At 58.0% G+C, this 15996-nt stretch overlaps 3 protein-coding genes across 5 annotated transcripts in view; 1 reads left to right on the top strand and 2 right to left on the bottom strand.

The window, feature by feature from the left end:
- The first annotated feature begins 90 nt into the window (after positions 1-90).
- FAM83E (family with sequence similarity 83 member E) lies at positions 91-10700 on the top strand. The gene is made up of 5 exons (XM_006040968.4): positions 91-1682; positions 3255-3422; positions 3767-3891; positions 7749-8199; positions 9852-10700. The coding sequence occupies exons 1-5, from the start codon at positions 1209-1211 to the stop codon at positions 10125-10127; spliced, it is 1494 nt and encodes a 497-aa protein (XP_006041030.3). The 5' UTR covers positions 91-1208; the 3' UTR covers positions 10128-10700.
- On the bottom strand, positions 5543-7186 carry SPACA4 (sperm acrosome associated 4). The gene has a single exon (XM_006040967.4). It carries the CDS (start codon positions 6209-6211, stop codon positions 5831-5833), a length of 381 nt encoding a protein of 126 aa, XP_006041029.1. The 5' UTR covers positions 6212-7186; the 3' UTR covers positions 5543-5830.
- A 344-nt stretch (positions 10701-11044) lies between the features above and the next one.
- The window catches only part of SULT2B1 (sulfotransferase family 2B member 1), a 61046-nt gene continuing 56094 nt past the window's right edge, over positions 11045-15996 (bottom strand). For all 3 annotated transcript variants that reach the window (XM_025269436.3, XM_006040970.4, XM_044930831.2), the window contains 2 exons: positions 13208-13388; positions 11045-11266 (listed from right to left, as the gene is read on the bottom strand). In XM_025269436.3, the coding sequence (XP_025125221.1) occupies positions 11073-11266; positions 13208-13388 (375 nt within the window). In that variant the 3' untranslated portion in view covers positions 11045-11072. The remainder of the gene's footprint in view (positions 11267-13207; positions 13389-15996) is intronic.

Genomic DNA, 15996 nt, shown 5'->3' with positions numbered 1-15996 from the left:
CTTTATTCCTCTTCTCTTTGCAGGGCTGGTTTGCTGTGGTCCAGCGGAGGGGAGCCGACTGGGTGCTGGAGAGGGGGCTTTTTGACAGGGATCAGCGGGGGGCGGGGGGGAGGGATCCACTGAGCAGAGGTTGAGTCAGAATTGTCAAAAGGGCAGCTTGGGAAGGATGCAGAGTGGTCCTCATCCTGGAATAAGTGGACAATCCGCTGGCCAGAGACAGTGGGATTAAGGCAGAAATCCTGGCTGGAGTGGGCCTGAGATCACTCTTTAGAAGGCCGGGTCAGTGGTCTTAGGAACCCGGGTTAGTTGATCCAGCCATCAGTCTGAATGGGCTGATTCCATTGTAACAAAACTCCCTGTAGAGGGCACCCACCCCCGCAGCAGCCTGAGTGGGTGTGAACGCTCAGGGAGCAGGATCTTCACCCTGCAGAGGAGACAGACTGAGTTCCCCGGCTGGGAAAGGTGATGCCAAGATTTAGGGCTGGAGTGCACCCTCCCACGGCTGAGGGGTGGTTCACAGAGAAGTCTTCCGGGGTGGTCGGCCAGTGAGGACCAGTAAGTCAGGAGGCTGGTTGTCAGGAGAAACATTCTGGCGGAGCCTGCTGGTTGCTCCACTGGGCGGTCAGATGTTGAGATTGTCAGCTGGAAGCGATCCATGTCTTCCAGACCATCAAAAAGACAGCCAGAGAGGGTCAGTTAGGTGTGGTATCTGCCAGGGGCAAACAGGCAGCCCACTCTGCCTTTAGCTAGGGACGTTTGGATGCTCAGAGACAAACAGACAGCCTGTTGCCTGGCGGGAGAGTCAGCCTGAGCCAGAGGCAGGGTCACTTGGAGCCTCGTGTCTCCGGCGGGGCTGGAGGAGGACTGGCGTGTCAGGAAGCAGAGCTGCGTGGCTGCAGAAAGTGTCAGGCAGTCAGCCTGAGTGACATGCGGGGGGCCACTCGTGGGCTCTGCCAGAACATCGGAGTCTGGCACGAATCTCAGGTGGCCGGCGGGCTGGCGATCTGAGCAACGCCACGCTCTGGGCGGTCCCTCATTTGGGCAGTGGGATGGTCAGGACGGCGAGCCGTCGGGACTGAGGGCTGTGCGGGTGGTGTTGCACGGCCACACGGAGTCTGCCTGTCTGGAGACCTCTAGATGCTCGGTGCCCAGAGACGGCCAAGCCCTCCAGACATCCAGCCTCGCCATCCTCACCCCCAAACGGCCCGATGGCAGCCTCCCAGCTGGCAGCACTGGAAGGAATGGATCCAGGGCCTGGGGGATGGCCCCAGACTGAGGCCAGCCCTGGCTTCCTGTACTCCGAGGGCCAGCGACTGGCGCTGGAGACTCTGCTGGGCGAGGGCGTGGAGGCGTTCGAGGCCTGCCTGCGGCGCGAGGGGCTGCGGCCCTTCCTGGGCGGAGAGGAGCTCCGGGGCCTGGTGGCAGCGGCTGAGGACTGGACGGCTGCGAAGCCTGAGCCCGGCGGGGCAGCAGAGGGAGCCGACACCGCCCATGGGGTCTCGGGCAGCCTGACCTACTGGCCGGGACAGTCGGAGGAGGCGGTGCCCGTGCTGCGCCTGGGCTGGCCGGAAGACTCAGCCTGGAAAGGGATCACCCGGGCCCAGCTGTACACCCAGCCGCCTGGCGAGGGCCAGCCGTCCCTCAAGGAGCTGGTGCACCAGGAGATTCGGGCCGCCCACAAGGTGGGAGCCTCAGGGGGTCCCTCCCCCAGACTTGGCCATCCTCACGTGTCAGCCCCCAGACGTGAGTGTGAGGGCACATCACTTGGGACCCTGGCATTCTGGACCATGCGTGTCCACGCTTCCCAGGATCCAGGCATCCACACGGCCCCGATCTCACCCTTACTCTCTTAGATCTGAGGGTTCCCACTCTCTCCCCAAGACCTGGGTGCCTCAGGCATCCATGCCTCTTGGACCTAAGTATGACCGCACACCTCAGTCACCTATTCCACCCCACCAGCCAGGGTGGATGTCTTTATCTTCCTTTGTGCCTCGCTTAGTCGCTCAGTCGTGTCCAGCTCTTTGTGACCCTATGGACTGTAGCCCGCCAGGCCCCTCTGTCTATGGGGATTCTTGTCCAAGCAAGAATACTGGAGTGGGTTGCCACTTATTCCTCTAAGGGATCTTCCCAACCCAGGGATCGAACCCAGGCCTCCCACATTGCAGGTGGATTCTTTGCCCTCTGAGCCACCAGGGAAGCCCAAGAACACTGGGGTGGGTAAACTATCCCTTCTCCAGGGGAACTTCCCCACCCAGGAACTGAACCAGGGTCTCCTGCAATGCAGGCAGATTCTTTGCCAGCTGAGCTACCAGGGAAGCCCTTATACTCCTTTAGTGGGGCCCAAATGAGTTTGAGCAAGCTCCGGGAGTTGGTGATGGACAGGGAAGCCTGGCATGCTGCAGTCCATGGGGTCGCTAAGAGTTGGACACGACTGAGAGACTGAACTGAACTGAAAATGTCTGCCCTGCAGCCCCTTGGACGGCCCATTCTATAACAACTTTTTTATGTCTCTACTCCCACGCTAAGTGTTTTATTATGGGTTAACCCATCTAATCCCAAGGAGGGTCCTATGAGGTTGGGCTTCATGTACCCATTGAGGAGACAGGGAAAGTGAGGCATGGCAGGTTGTCCCTTGCCTTTTAAGTGTCCAAGTGGGGCTTTGAACCAAGGCCCTCTGGCCAGTGACTCAGGGTTCACCACCACCACCTTTTTCTGCCTGCCAGCTCCAGGCTCCTCAGCATTTCCCTGTCCCCAGAGCTCACCTTGGTGGCCTGGCAGGTTATCCCACCCGAGGACCAGGTGTGCAGCTGCCCACAGTGAAGGGCCTCCAGCCCACCGAGCCCTGGCAGCCACGTAGTGTCAAAGCCCATGGGGTACTGCTGCAGACGTGTGCTTTATGATGACCGTTTCCAACAGTTAGAGGTGGAGGGGCTCCAGAAAGCCTGTTTGCTTCTCATTCACACATCGTTGTTGTTCAGTCTCTTGGTCGTGTCCAACTCTGCGACCCCATGGACTAAGGCACGCCAGGCTCCTTTGTCCTCCACTGTCTCCTGGGGTTTGCTCAAACTCCTGTCCCTTGAGTCAGTTCACACATAGGCGCTGAATGAACTGTAGTATGTGTGTCGGGGTCTCCCCCTCAGCTTCCCTGAATGTCCCACGGAGCCTGGACCATTAAACGCCCTGGAGGACCTCACCCCCGGAATGTGCCCCCCAAGCCCCAGGCTCCACCCACAGCTCCTCTCCCCACCCCTTAGCTGGTGGCCGTGGTCATGGACGTCTTTACTGACCCAGATCTGCTTTCGGACCTGGTGGAGGCTGCCACATGCCGCTGGGTGCCCGTCTACCTGCTCCTGGACCGTCAGCAGCTGCCCGCCTTTCTGACACTGGCCCAGCAGCTGGGGGTCAACCCCTGGGCCACTGAGGTAGGGGCCAGGTGGCTGGAGGGTGACACCCCAATTCCCTGGCACTGGGGGGGGGGAAGCAGCGGTGGGCAGACCCTTCCAGGAGGTGCTGGGTCATCAAGGTGGATGCTGGCTGAGAGTGTCCCCTGAGATCTGATGCCCATGGCATGGGGGTGGGGCAGCTGGGGTGAGCCTTCCCGTGGGGTCCGTCAAAGTTAAGACTATCCACAAGAGACCCCTGGGGAAGCTGGGATAGACCCTCCCATGGGCCGCCCAGGTAGGAGCAGCCTGGAGGGAGGGCACTGGGTGGAGGTCAGGGGGGAGGGGAGGGTTGGCCTGAGCAAGGGCATGCCCTCCCACCGCAGAACCTAGACATCCGAGTCGTGCGGGGCTGCAGTTTCCAGAGCCGCTGGCGTCGGCAGGTGAGCGGCAACGTGCGGGAAAAGTTCGTGCTGCTGGACGGCGAGCGGGTCATCTCAGGATCCTACAGGTGCAGTGCCCTCGACCCCACACACCGCCCGGCCTCTGGTCCCCAGCTCCCCCTCAGCCAGCAGTGGGGCATGTCCTTCCCCAGACTCTCTTTCCTCCCCTGTAAAATGGGTCTGTACCCACCCCTGCCCGGGAGAGGAGGGGTCTTGTGGCAGAACAGGCTGGTACTGAACCTCCCACCGGGTGGCGTTGTGGCCTGGGGGTAAGTCTTCATCTCTTTGGCCCCAGCACTTCGTCATCTGGGAAACTGGGCTCCCGGTATGTGGGAGCTCCCATGACAGGGGGACCCGGACTGGAGTCCAAGCTCTGCTTTGGGTGGCTGTCTTCACCTCTTTGAGCATCTGTGCAAAAATCAGAGGGCTTCCCAGGTGGCTCAGTGGTAAAGAACCCGCCAGCCCATGCAGGAGTCATGAGAGACGTGGGTTCCGTCCCTGGGTCGGGGTGATCCCCTGGAGGAGGGCATGCGTCTGGAGAATCCCATGGACAGAGGAACCTGGCAGGCTACACTCCATAGTGTCATACAGAGTCGGACACGACTGAAGCGACTTAGCATGCACACACAGATGCAAAAATCAGAGCTGGTGTACAAATGGCCTGGTCCTCAGACATCTCCTGTCCCTCCTCTTCTCTCCCTGGGGGCCAACTGACCTGAACCTGGCTCCGTGACTTCTTAGCTCTGGGACATTGGGCTGGTTGGTACCTTCCCTTACTCTGAACCTCAGTTTTCCCATCTGCAAAGCATGAAAATAGCAGCATTTACTTCCTGGGAACGGCATGGCGCAGGGCACGTGGACTCCGAGCTGGATGGCCTGGGGTCAAATCCTAGCTTGAAGTTACTAGCTGTGTGACTTTGTGCAACTGACTTCCCCTCTCTGTGCCCCAGTTTCTCCCTCTAGACATGGGATGGTCCGGTTAGCGCGTCTAGAGCAAGGTTTCTCAAGACAGTTACTGCTCATGTTTGGGGCTGGATGATTCTGTATTGCGGGGAAGCTTTCTTGGGCTGAATGGCCCCTACCCAGGAGATATGGGTAGCATCCGGCTTCCCCAGTTATGACAACCCAAACCATCTCCAGACATTGCCAGGTGCCCCCCGGGGGGCAGAAGTGCCCAGTTGATTACCTTTGCCCTGGCCTGGTGGCTTTCAACTTTGAGCAGGCCCCAGAGTCACCTGGGTGACTTGTTAAATAAAACCCAGATTTCTGGGCCCCACCCCTATTCAGCCAGCCTGGACTGGGGCCCGAGAATTGACATTTCTAGCAAGTTCCTGATTAATGCTGATGCTGCTGGTCCAAGGACCACACTTTGACCGCTAGCATTAAGACTGGGATGTTGGGTTTTTATTTTTTTGGCTGCGCCTTGCAGCTTGCTGGATCTCAGCTCCCCAACCAGGGGATTGAACCCGGGGACCCCAGCAGTGAAAGCGCGGAGTCCTAACCACAGGACCGCCAGGGAATTCCCAAGACTGGGAGGTTTTTGAAGAGAATCTTTGTTCTCAGCTTCACTTGGGGATTCCGTAAGATAATCATGCCTGGCACGGAACATAAGATGTGCTGCATCAACGTCAGCTGTCATTTATTATTATTTGATTTTTTTGGTGTGGTTTTTTTTTTTTTTACCATATTTCATCGACTCTAAGGTGCCACCAAAGGAAAGAAACATCCTGATCCAAATCTGAAAAGATAACGCGTCTTAGAACCAATGAAATACAGTAGTCCAGTCCAACCTGTGGGACATGGCTCCCCCATCACTAAATTGGAGGGCCTGGGGCTGCTTCCAGAGCACCGGGCTCCTCCGGTGGGCAGCCCCAGAATGGATGAGGCCAGGGCCACGAGAGGTTGTCCAGGGCCTCTGGCCATTTAATGGGGGAAGGGGATGGAGGTGGGGGGCAGGGGGAGCAATGCAGCCAGGAGACCAGCCCCGGGCCCTGCCCTCCAGGTTGGTCACAGCACATGTCGGAGCAGCAGCAGCACACCCAGCGCCAGGCTGGCAGCGGCCCCCGCCAACCGGCCGCGCGTGGGGTCGGGGGCCCCGTTACACATGTGGCCCGTGCAGCAGTTGGTGGTGAGGCTGTAGGTGACGCCCATGTAGTTGATGGGCTCCTCGTGGCCGCACGAGGTGGCGTGCACGCAGCCTTTATTGATGATGGGGCCGACACCGGGGGCCACCCCGTGGCCTGTGAAGCAGTCCTCGTCGTCGCCACAGCGCATGCTGGTGCCCGGACAGCTCGTGGAGTCGGTCAGTTCACAGAAGACGCAGTCCTTGACGCCTGTCGTGCCGGGGGCCAGAACCATCACCAGAAGCGGCAGCCAGCCGAGGACCATGGTGGCCTGGCGGCGGTGACAGTGCCCCAGCCAGGCCGTAGGCTTCCCGGGCCTCCCGGAACTGCTGAACGACACGCCTCACGCCCTCGGGACTTCTGATCTCCCAGGCCCAGCACCTGGCGTGGCCTCAGTTCCCGACACTCCACGTCCTTCTCCTAAGCTCCGTTGTGACCACCGCTCTCGAATCCTCGGGTCTCAGAAACCCCCCCGGGGACGGAGATGAGCCAGCGGCCACTGCCTGACAGGAGTCTCTGTGGAGCGGAATGGGGGTGACCTCACAGATGCGCCCCCCCTCCCCAGGGTTCCCACTGGCCGCTCCAGGGCTGAGGTCATAGGTGGGGGAGGGATGTCACAATCCGAGCGGGCAGGCTGGCCCGCCAACCTGCTGGAGAGCGAGGATACTGACACCCCACGAGGTAAGGATGCTTGGACCGGCGTTCGTCATCCTGGCCTCGCAGTGGCCCTCTCTGCCGGGTGCTGCTACGGTACCCGCCAAGGTGCAAGATGGCCTGGACCAGGGCGAGCCTGGTTTTGCAATGGGCAGAGCGAAGCTTAGGGAGGGAATGTGACACATCCAAGTTCCCCTGTGCCAGGAGGAGAGCCCAGGTTCATTTAATTCCAAAGAGAGCATTTACTGAGCACCTGCTGTATACCAGCATGTGTGCTTGATTCTCTAAATCCCAACCAGTGTGATCACAGGGATAGTAAGGGCACAGCTCACCATGGCTTGCAGACTTTAATTTTTTTAAACTCTTCTAAAGTATTTATTTACTTATTTTAATTGAAGTGTAGTTTTGGGGGATTTTTTTTTTTTTTGACCATGCTATGCAGCATGTGGGATCTAGTTCCCTGACCACTTTTTGAACCCACGTCCTGTGCATTGCAAGTGCGGAGCTTCTTTTTAATTTCATTATTAGGCTGAGCTGGGTCTTAGTTGCATGCAGGATCTTTTAGTTATGGCATGTGGGATCTAGTTCCCTCACCAGGGATCGAACCCAGGTCCCCTGCGTTTGGAGTGCAGAGTCTTAGCCACTAGACCACTGGGGAAGTCTCGACTCCCAGCCTTTTTTAATGCTGGTCGGGCAGGGGGCCCGACCCATATTTTCTGACTCTAATCTTCCTGTGTTTTAGTTCCATGTGACAGATGAGCAAACAGAGGCAGGGAGCAGGCACACCCAGAGCCTGATACACAGCAAGCAGTTAATAAGTGGCAGTCATGATAGGAAGCAATTGAGTCTTCAGAGTCCCAGAGGGTGTCAGAATCCCATCTCTTTCCAGAGGCGGAAACTGTGGGAACGGGGCAGACCCCAGATTTAAACTCGTCTGATTCCAGGTGATCATTTAAGTATGTTAGCTCATGCCTTCCCATCAATCCTCTAGGGTAGATACCTGGTTGCCCCCATTCTACGGAGGGGCATGTTGAGGTCACACAGCCTTTCCATGAGACCAGGTTGGGGGCGGGTGATGGGGGCCAGGCCAGACTTCTGAGGCTGCTTGGAGATTCTGATCCTCCCCTCCACCCTCTGTGCCCCCCCAGCTTCACCTGGAGTGACTCCCGCCTGCACCGTGGCCTGGTGACCCTGCTGACTGGTGAAATCACTGATGCCTTCAGCCGAGAGTTCCGGACGCTGTATGCAGCCTCCGGGCCGCTCCCCGCCGCGCCCACCCCGGGTCCCTTTGTTAGAGCCCTGGGGGTGCTGCAGCTGGCCCACAGCCCGCACCGTGTGGCCCACCGCTGCTCCGTGGCCCCCCTGTCGCCGCCACTACCGCCTGATGTCTCACTGACCCAACGCCTGGCCGCCTGCCGAGTCTTCGAGGGGGACAGGCAGGAGACCCCGGCCGCACCAGGGCCGGCTCTGAGCGACATCCTGAGGAGCGTACAGCGTGCCCGCATCCCCAGCGGCCCCCCAACCCGGCCCAGCCGCTCCCTCTGGGACCTGAGTCGCCTGTCCCAGCTGTCGGGCTCTAGTGATGGAGACAACGATGAGGTGAGACCGGGTGGCGGGCCTGGAAGAGGATGAAAGCCTGTGAGGGCCCCTGCGAGGTGCCTGGTCCTGGGGGCGGGGGAAGCAAAACTGCTTCCCTGCATTCCCAATGGCATGGTTCACTTCCGGTATCCCCACTGTGTGCTGGGCAGGGGAGCACTGGTGACACTGGGCAGAGACCCTGAGAGCCTCCTTCTCTGACCCTCATCGTTCTCACTGGGGACATGGGCTGAGCTACTGTCCCCATCCTCAGTTTGCTTGGGAGGAGGAGTCAGTGCGGCCAAATGAAATAGATTAATCACCATTGTCACAATTAAGTCCCCAGATGGAATTTCTTTTGATTTCCTGGCCTCCTCCTACCATGGCAGTGAGGCCATACTCCTGTTAATGCTCAGGTGTATGAATGGAAAAGCTGAGGCACAGAGGGGTTGAGTTTCACTTGCCCAAGGTCAAAGCAACGATCTTTTTTCGGGCACCTTGCCATGCACCAGGCCCCATGCCAAGCGCTTCCTCAGAGTTGATTAAATGTAACCTCTGCCACAAACCGTCTGAATCTGCCTGCAATGCAGAAGACCCAGGTTCCATCCCTGGGTTGGGAAGATCCCCTGGAGAAAGACATGGCAACCCACTCGAGTATTCTTGCCTGGAGAATTCCATGGACAGAGGAGCCTGGCGGGCTACAGTCCGCGGGGTCGCAAAGAGTCAGACGCGACTGAGCAACTAACACTGTCACTTTCACCTTGAACTGCCACAGCCATTAAGGTGGATGTGATTACAGCTCTCCACTCACCCATTTCACAGATGGGGAAACCAAGGCACCAGGGAGGAACTGGATCTCAGCCCTGGTTGCTTCCCAGGTGGAACATTTAAATGCTCTGCTCACTGGCTTCCTGGATTCGAGTGTGCTCTGCATGTTGGGGAGGGGGATAGGGGAGGTCAGGGGGGGTCTCCCCTCCCTTCTCCCAGCTGCTTAGACACTTGGCAGAGCCTGCCCCCATTCTCTGGGGAAACCTTGGATGGCGCCTTCGTGTCCTCAGCTGTGACGTGGTCTGCAAGCAGGAGCCACGTGGGAGAATCCGGTGGATTCTCCCTAGATGCAGGCAGACCTGGGGTCAGTTCCGCTGAGCTGTGCCCCCTCTGAGCCTCAGTTTCCCCATCTGCTAAGTGGGAGCTTGAGGCCACTCTGGAGAGAAAAGAATGTCCCCAGAATCACCTCCCTTGGTCCCGATCGAGAGGAGAAGAGGGATGGGCAAGGGCAAGGTCCTTGCCTCTTCCCGGTCCTGAGCCGCCCTCACCTGGCATAACCTCCCTTGGCAAATATTTGCCGCCCCCTTGCAGCTGCCTGCTGCTTCCTGTTCCTCTCCCCGCTGCAAAGCTGCACATGGGGACCCAACTCCGCACCCCCTCTGTAGGTCTGGGGGTCCCCAGCCTCCCCATTAACTTCCCTCCTGGTTCTGGAGACACGAAGGCCTTCTCACCTCCCCCCAACCCCTCCACTCTCATCTCCCTGCAGCCCACCTCCTCCTTCCTCCCCTCCCTCCTCCCTAAGCACCCTCTCCATCCTCACCCCCCCCACCCCCCGCCCTGCTCTCTCTCTCCCCAGGCTCTGGGACCCCCAAGAACCGCCTCTTACCTCCCTGTCTTTCCCTCCACAGCTCAAGAAGTCCTGGGGCTCCAAGGACACGCCAGCCAAGGCCCTGATGAGGCAACGGGGTGCTGGAGGGGCCCCCGGCGGGGAGGCGGACACCCGCCCGCTGGCCTGGTCCCAGCCCTGGGGCGGCCCCCTGCCCCTCACCCCTGGCCACCACCTCCGCTATCTGTCCCCAACCCGGAGGAGGTTTGGTAAAGATGCTGCCTCCAAACTGTTGGAACCCAGAGGCATCCGGCAGCCAGACGGGGCCACCCAGCCAGGACTCAGGGGGGGGCCCTGACTGGAGCCAAAGCCAAATGGCTCTGGCCCTGACTCAGGATGGTCAGACAACCGTCACTTAGAGCCCCCGCCTCCCTGTGGTACCTGTGACAAAGCTTGTGGCCTAGGTGTCTGGGAGATGCCAAGGATTTTCCCCCCTATTTGTTCTAGAATGCGGGCAAGCCCAGTGCCCACTCTGGACCTCAGTGTCGCCTAGAAAATGGGCAGGAGGTCTCCATTAGGCGAGGTCCTAACAGCACATCTCCTGTTCCCGCCGGGTCAGAACTTCTCTGAGGAGACGCCTGGCTGAGTGGTCCCCGTGCTGGAATTGTGCGGGGGTGAAGATGGGGTTCTGGGGTCTGAGGGGAGGCTTCCTGAACCCGCCTGCCCTCAGGAGCTGTGGGGTAAAGCGAGCCTGGCCGCGGAGAAGAGAGAAGCCTCCGGGGGGAGCCGAGCTGAATCCCGAGGCGCTGGGGAACAGGTCCAGGCCAGCGGAGGGGAAGCCAGCAGGGGCCGAGTCTGTTTCGCAGGGGCTAAGTGGCGGATTGTTAGGGCTGCCCTTTACCTCTGCTCAGAATAAAGCTGCTTTATGCCAGAAACGTGCGTTTCCGCAGCCTCACGGGAGACCCCGGAGTCCAGACCTGGCTCCTTCGTCCCTCAGACCCGGGAACCCTGGCCCCCATCACTCTCCCTCCCCAGGATCCGGAGTCGGGGTCGCAGCACCCCGGCTGGGGGGAGTCAGGTGCCCCGCGCTGGCCTCCCGGCCTCCATCTTCGCCTCTGGGAGAGGATTCTGGGTCACCGGCCCCACAGGCGTGCCGGGTGGGCTAGAGGACCTTGCCCTCCCCCAGGCCTTGGGCGCACCCCTGGGGCCCCCACCCCAGCCTCCGAGGCCCCCGGCGGCGCCCCATCCCTTCCGCGGCGCATCGAATAGCCCGCGCAGGAGAGAGACGCTTTTATTTTCAGGGTCACTGGTGGGGTGCTTCGGAGGCCTGATCTGGGTTGGGGCTCGGGTGGGGATCGGGGTCGGAGTCCGGACTGGCGTCCTCGGGGTCCACGTCCCAGGGGAAGGTCGGCAGCCCCCGCATCTGCTCGCGGTAGACGCGGTCGAAGGCTTCACTCTGCGCCAACGTGAAGTGGTTCTTCCAGTCACCGCAGACCCCTGGAGGGAGCGGAGGGAAGGAGGAGCTGAGGCGCAGCCAGAGCGTCGTGCCCCCGCCCCCAAGATGCCAGCACCCTCTCTCCCACCTCCTGGCCTTTGCCCATGCTGTTCCCTTTGCCAGAAGCACTGTCCTTCCCCTCCCCCACCCCATATCTCCATTTTGCTGACGGCTGACACTTTATCACTGGCCACCAGTCGCCTGGCCAAACCCCCGAGCACCATTCTTGCCCCTCCCAGTCAGGCTCTCTCTGCCCTGCTCACCCCTCCAGCAGACCTCTCCCCTTCCCCCACCAAGTTCTTAAATCTCTACCCAGAGCATGCGCCTCCCCATCTAGCATCCTTCCCCGGCGTTGTATCACCTCCTCTTCCACCTGTCCTTCACCTCCCTGGCTAGAACAGGGCTTCCTGGCTCCAGCGCTCCTACAGCGCCATCCACTGCCTCCAGCGCTGCTCTGACACGGGAGCCAGCACTTTCACGGATCAGGCTGAAGGTGTGCCTCTCACAGCCACTGAGCAGGTGAGAGGTGTGACTGCTAGCTCTATGTGCCCGCAGGCAAACACTTGCATCCCTCAAGTTGCTTTTTTTTTTAATTTATCTTAAAAAATTATTAGTTATTTTAACTTTTTTGTTTGTTTTGTTTGGCCTTACCACACAGAATATGAGATCTTAGTTCCCAGGCCAGGGATTGAACCTGCACTCCCTGCAGTGGAAGTGCAGACTCTTATCTGCTGGACCAGTAGGGGAATCCCCCCTCAAGCTTCTCATCTCATGGGATAATCGGGGGCACCAGCCATTACCTGGAATCCTGGGGCCAAAGTCATTTGGGTCACAGTGTTTTGAATTTTCGCAAATGCACAAACCACACATTACATGACACCCCTAGTGAGGTTTCTGGGGGCTCCCTGTGAAGGGCTGGCTAGTGGCGCCCCCACCAAGATGTCTATGACCTGACCCTTCAAACCTATGCACATGTGACCTGACATGGCCAAAGGGACTTCGCAGATGTGATTAAGTTAAAGATGTTAATGTTCAATGGCAAACATTCTTATAAGAGGGCCTTCCCAGGTGGCTCTAGTGGTAAAGAACCAACTTGCCAATGCAGGAGGTGTAAGAGATGCGGGTTCGGTCCCTGGGTCGGGGAGACCCCCTGGCCCAGCATTGTTGTCTGGAGACTCCCATGGACAGAGGAGCCTAGTGGGCTGCAGTCCCCAGAATCGCAGACTCGTCATGACTGTAGCAACTTAGCACCCACTCACTCATCATTATAAGAGGGCATGGGGCGGGGGTCAGAGTCAGAGAGCAGAAGATGCTTTGAAGATGGAGGAAGGGACCACGAGCCGGGGAATACAGGCAGGTCTGGAAGCTGTGAAGGCAGGGAACTTGTTCCCCCCAGAGCCTCCATAGAAAACATGGTCCTGACAGCTTAATTTTAGCTCAGTGAGGCTGATTTTGGACTTCTGACATCCAGAACAATAAGGCAGTGAATGTATGTGTTTTTGTCCTTTGTTATTATTATTATTATTTTGGCTGCACTACACTATTTGGAAGACCTTAGCTCCCCAACCCTTGGACCACGGCAGTGGAAAGTAATGAGTCCTGACCACTGGACCACCAGGAATTTCCCTGAACGTGTTGTTTTAAGCCACTATGCGTGTGGTATTTGGTTCCAACAGGAATAGGAAACTAATACACTCCCACCCTCAGCCCGTCATCCAACACTTGACTATTTCTGGGGTGAACGTTAACCCTAAGAAGGGTTCACAAAGAAGACTCCATACAGCCTCCTAGCGTTCAGAGCTGCTATGGCAACGTCCTTCAGCGTTTAGCATCAGCTGTGTGCCAAGCTCCGTGCTAACAGGCCCAGAGAGGTTAAGTGACTCGCCCAAGACACACAGCCAGGTGGTGGCCTAATGGGGCTTAGAGCCCCAGAGTCCCCTCACCTTTCCGGAGGAAGGCACCGTGGCGCTGGTCCAGCAGGCTCTGGGGCAGCAGAGAGAAGTTGGACATGGGGTTGGCCTTCATGGCTTTGAAGGCCGAGTGTGCCACGACGGACTCCAGTGCCTCCTCGCCCAGTGGCCAGCTCAGGAACTGGCAGACGCGCTGCACGGAGCTGCGGAGATCCTGGGGGCAGAGGAGGCGTCAGCGGACGGAGGGGACCCCAGGCCAGGAAGGGGCACCAGACCCAGAATCTGGATGCCTGAGCCCCCACCGCTGGAATCTGGGTGGGGGGGCAGGATTCTGCCTCTTTGCCTCAGTTTCCCCACCTCCAGGTGGAGGGGTTGGGCCGTGGCTTCTGGGAGTTTCTGCAGTGTGGGCTTTTGGAGGTTCTGTAGGGGCAAGGGAAGGATGGGTCTGGGTCAGAGGTCACAGCAGGAGGCAGGGGTCGGTCCAGCATCTCATGCAGGGTGAACACTCCTTTAGATTCAAAATTGGTCTGTGCCCAACCCTGCTCCGCTCCAGGTCCCAGAAGAGCCCTACCATTCACCCAGGGCCAAACTCCTGGCCTGGCCTCAGCTCCCCTTCCTCCCTACCCGCTCCCCCTCTTGCCCCAGTCAGTCGTCAGCCCCTGAGCCTCCTGCTTCAGCTCTCTGCCGCCTCCCCTCCTCTGTGCCCCCACAGCCCCCACCCCTGGCCCGGCCTCATTCTCCCCCTGTGAACCCTCACCCCAGCCTCCGCCATGGCCTTCTCATGGCCTCCCTGCCTCCAGTTCCCCACACCCAGAGCTGACCCTGTTCCTCCCCTACTCCCAGCCCTCCTGTGGCTCCCCAGTGCCCCAATCCCCAGGCCTGGCTTTCTTTTTTTTTTAATATTTATTTATTTAACTGTACCAGGTCTTAATTGGGGCATGTAGAATCTAGTTCCCTGACCAGGGATCAAACTCAGGCCCCTGCATTGGGAGCATGGAGTCTTAGCCACTGGACCACCAGGGAAGTACCCCCCGCCCCGCCCCCGCCAGGTCTGGCTTTTAAGGTCAGGCGTGGCTGGGTCTATCATCTCCTTCCTGCGCGGTCCTCCCTGTGGGCTTTGGCACGGGGCTGTCACAAAAGCCCTGCACCACCCTTCTCTGCCTGGCAAACTTACCCCTCCAGATGCCACCCAAACATCACCTCCCTTGTGACTGACGGTTCAAATCACTGTGGATTAAGCACCTCCTGTGTACCTATCTCTAGTCCAGGACTCTCAGGTATATTTGTGCCAATCCTCCCAATGGCTTGGCAGAGAGATGTCATTACCCCCATCGGTGAGTGGAGGCTCAGAGAGGGAAAGACACTTGTCTAGGTCACACAGCCAACAAGGGGCTCAGATTTGAATCCCCAAAGTTCATGACCCTCCCTTCTATCTCCCTGCCTTCCCTGACATGCAGCGCCTGGCACAGGCGCTTGTGGTCAGCTCCACCGACCCCACGGCCTTGATTTTCCAGGTTATTCTTGGTTTCATAAGCATTTATTCTCTTGAACCGCTGATGTGTCCCAGAAATTCTAACGTGTTGGCCGTTCCTCACACCCAGGGCCAGCCCAGAAGCTCTGTCAGGCTGCGTGGCCCAGTTTTTGGTTCAGAGGATAAAGCTGGGTGGAAAAGATAGGGGAGGGGTGATGCCGAAGTCTTTTCTGGATCTTTCCATCAAAAGAGATTTACCAGAGTGGAAAATAAAATAAAATAAACCCATAGGATTCACAGTGAAGAGCTGTGTGCCTCGGGCAAGTTCTCAGTTCTCTTGAGGTGAAACTACCTCAGTTTGCTCCTCTATAAAATGGGGGCAATAATAATATTGGGGTCAGCCATTTAAATATACCATTTTCTGGACTTCCCTGGTGGCACAGTGGTTAAGAATACGCCTGCTAATGCAGAGGACACGGATTCGATCCCTGATCCGGGAAGACTGCACATGCCTTGGAGCTACTAAGCCCGTGAGCCACGACTACAGAGTCTGCGTGCCGCAACCACTGAAGCCCGCGTTCCTAGAGCCTGTGCTCTGCAGCAAGAGAAGCCTGTGCTCTGCAATGAAGCAGAGTCCCTACTTGCCACCAGTAGAGAAAGGCCACACACAGCAGCAAGGGTCCGGAGCAAGCAAAATAGAAAATAAAATAAAGTATACCATTTTTTGCAATTTAAGAGGCTGAAACCTCTGCTATTATGGTTATTATTAGCCAGATACGCCCTTGCTCGGAACCTAATCACTCTTACCTTGCACACTATGCTAACACTTTGCTGTCCCTTGTCAGATGGTTACGAGACGCCAATGCTAGGGACTGGGGTTCTCACAGCAACCCTTGAGCCAGCATTTTCCACCCATTTTTAAGGATGAGACCTCTGAGGTTCTGAGAGATTTTAAAGAGGCTTTCAATGGCTTTTCGAACACCAAAAGCCAGGCTCTTTCTGCTATACAGTGTTGACAGAAACCAGGACACAAAAAATACACGAAGCACACACGGGATGAGAATGTGTCTGGGGCCGTGGGTGAATGAACGCTGGAACCGCTTAGGTTCCTAGCCTCTCAGAATAGAGCTCTGTTAAGAACACAGAACAGGGGACTGCCCTGGCGGTCCAGTGGCCAAGACTATGCTTCCAATGCAAGGGGTTTGTGTTCGATCCCTGATTAGGGAACTAAGAGCCCACATGCCTTGAGGTGCCACAAAATTTTTAAAAAAAAATTTAAAAAGGAACATGGAACAGTTGGACACCTTCACTGTGGATCTGGTCCAACTAGAAGCCCAGCATCCTCCTTGCA

Source organism: Bubalus bubalis, chromosome 18, assembly GCF_019923935.1.
Source record: "Bubalus bubalis isolate 160015118507 breed Murrah chromosome 18, NDDB_SH_1, whole genome shotgun sequence".
NCBI lineage: Eukaryota > Metazoa > Chordata > Mammalia > Artiodactyla > Bovidae > Bubalus > Bubalus bubalis.
Note: the sequence above shows the minus strand (reverse complement) of the source record. Positions and strands in the feature narration are given on the sequence as shown.

Coding starts and splice junctions, on each gene's coding strand:
- FAM83E (XM_006040968.4), top strand. CDS start 1,209: ATGGCAGCCTCCCAGCTGGCAGCACTGGAAGGAATGGATCCAGGGCCT. Junction 3,423..3,766: donor TCAACCCCTGGGCCACTGAG/GTAGGGGCCAGG, acceptor CTCCCACCGCAG/AACCTAGACATCCGAGTCGT. Junction 3,892..7,748: donor GTCATCTCAGGATCCTACAG/GTGCAGTGCCCT, acceptor GTGCCCCCCCAG/CTTCACCTGGAGTGACTCCC.
- SPACA4 (XM_006040967.4), bottom strand. CDS start 6,211: ATGGTCCTCGGCTGGCTGCCGCTTCTGGTGATGGTTCTGGCCCCCGGC.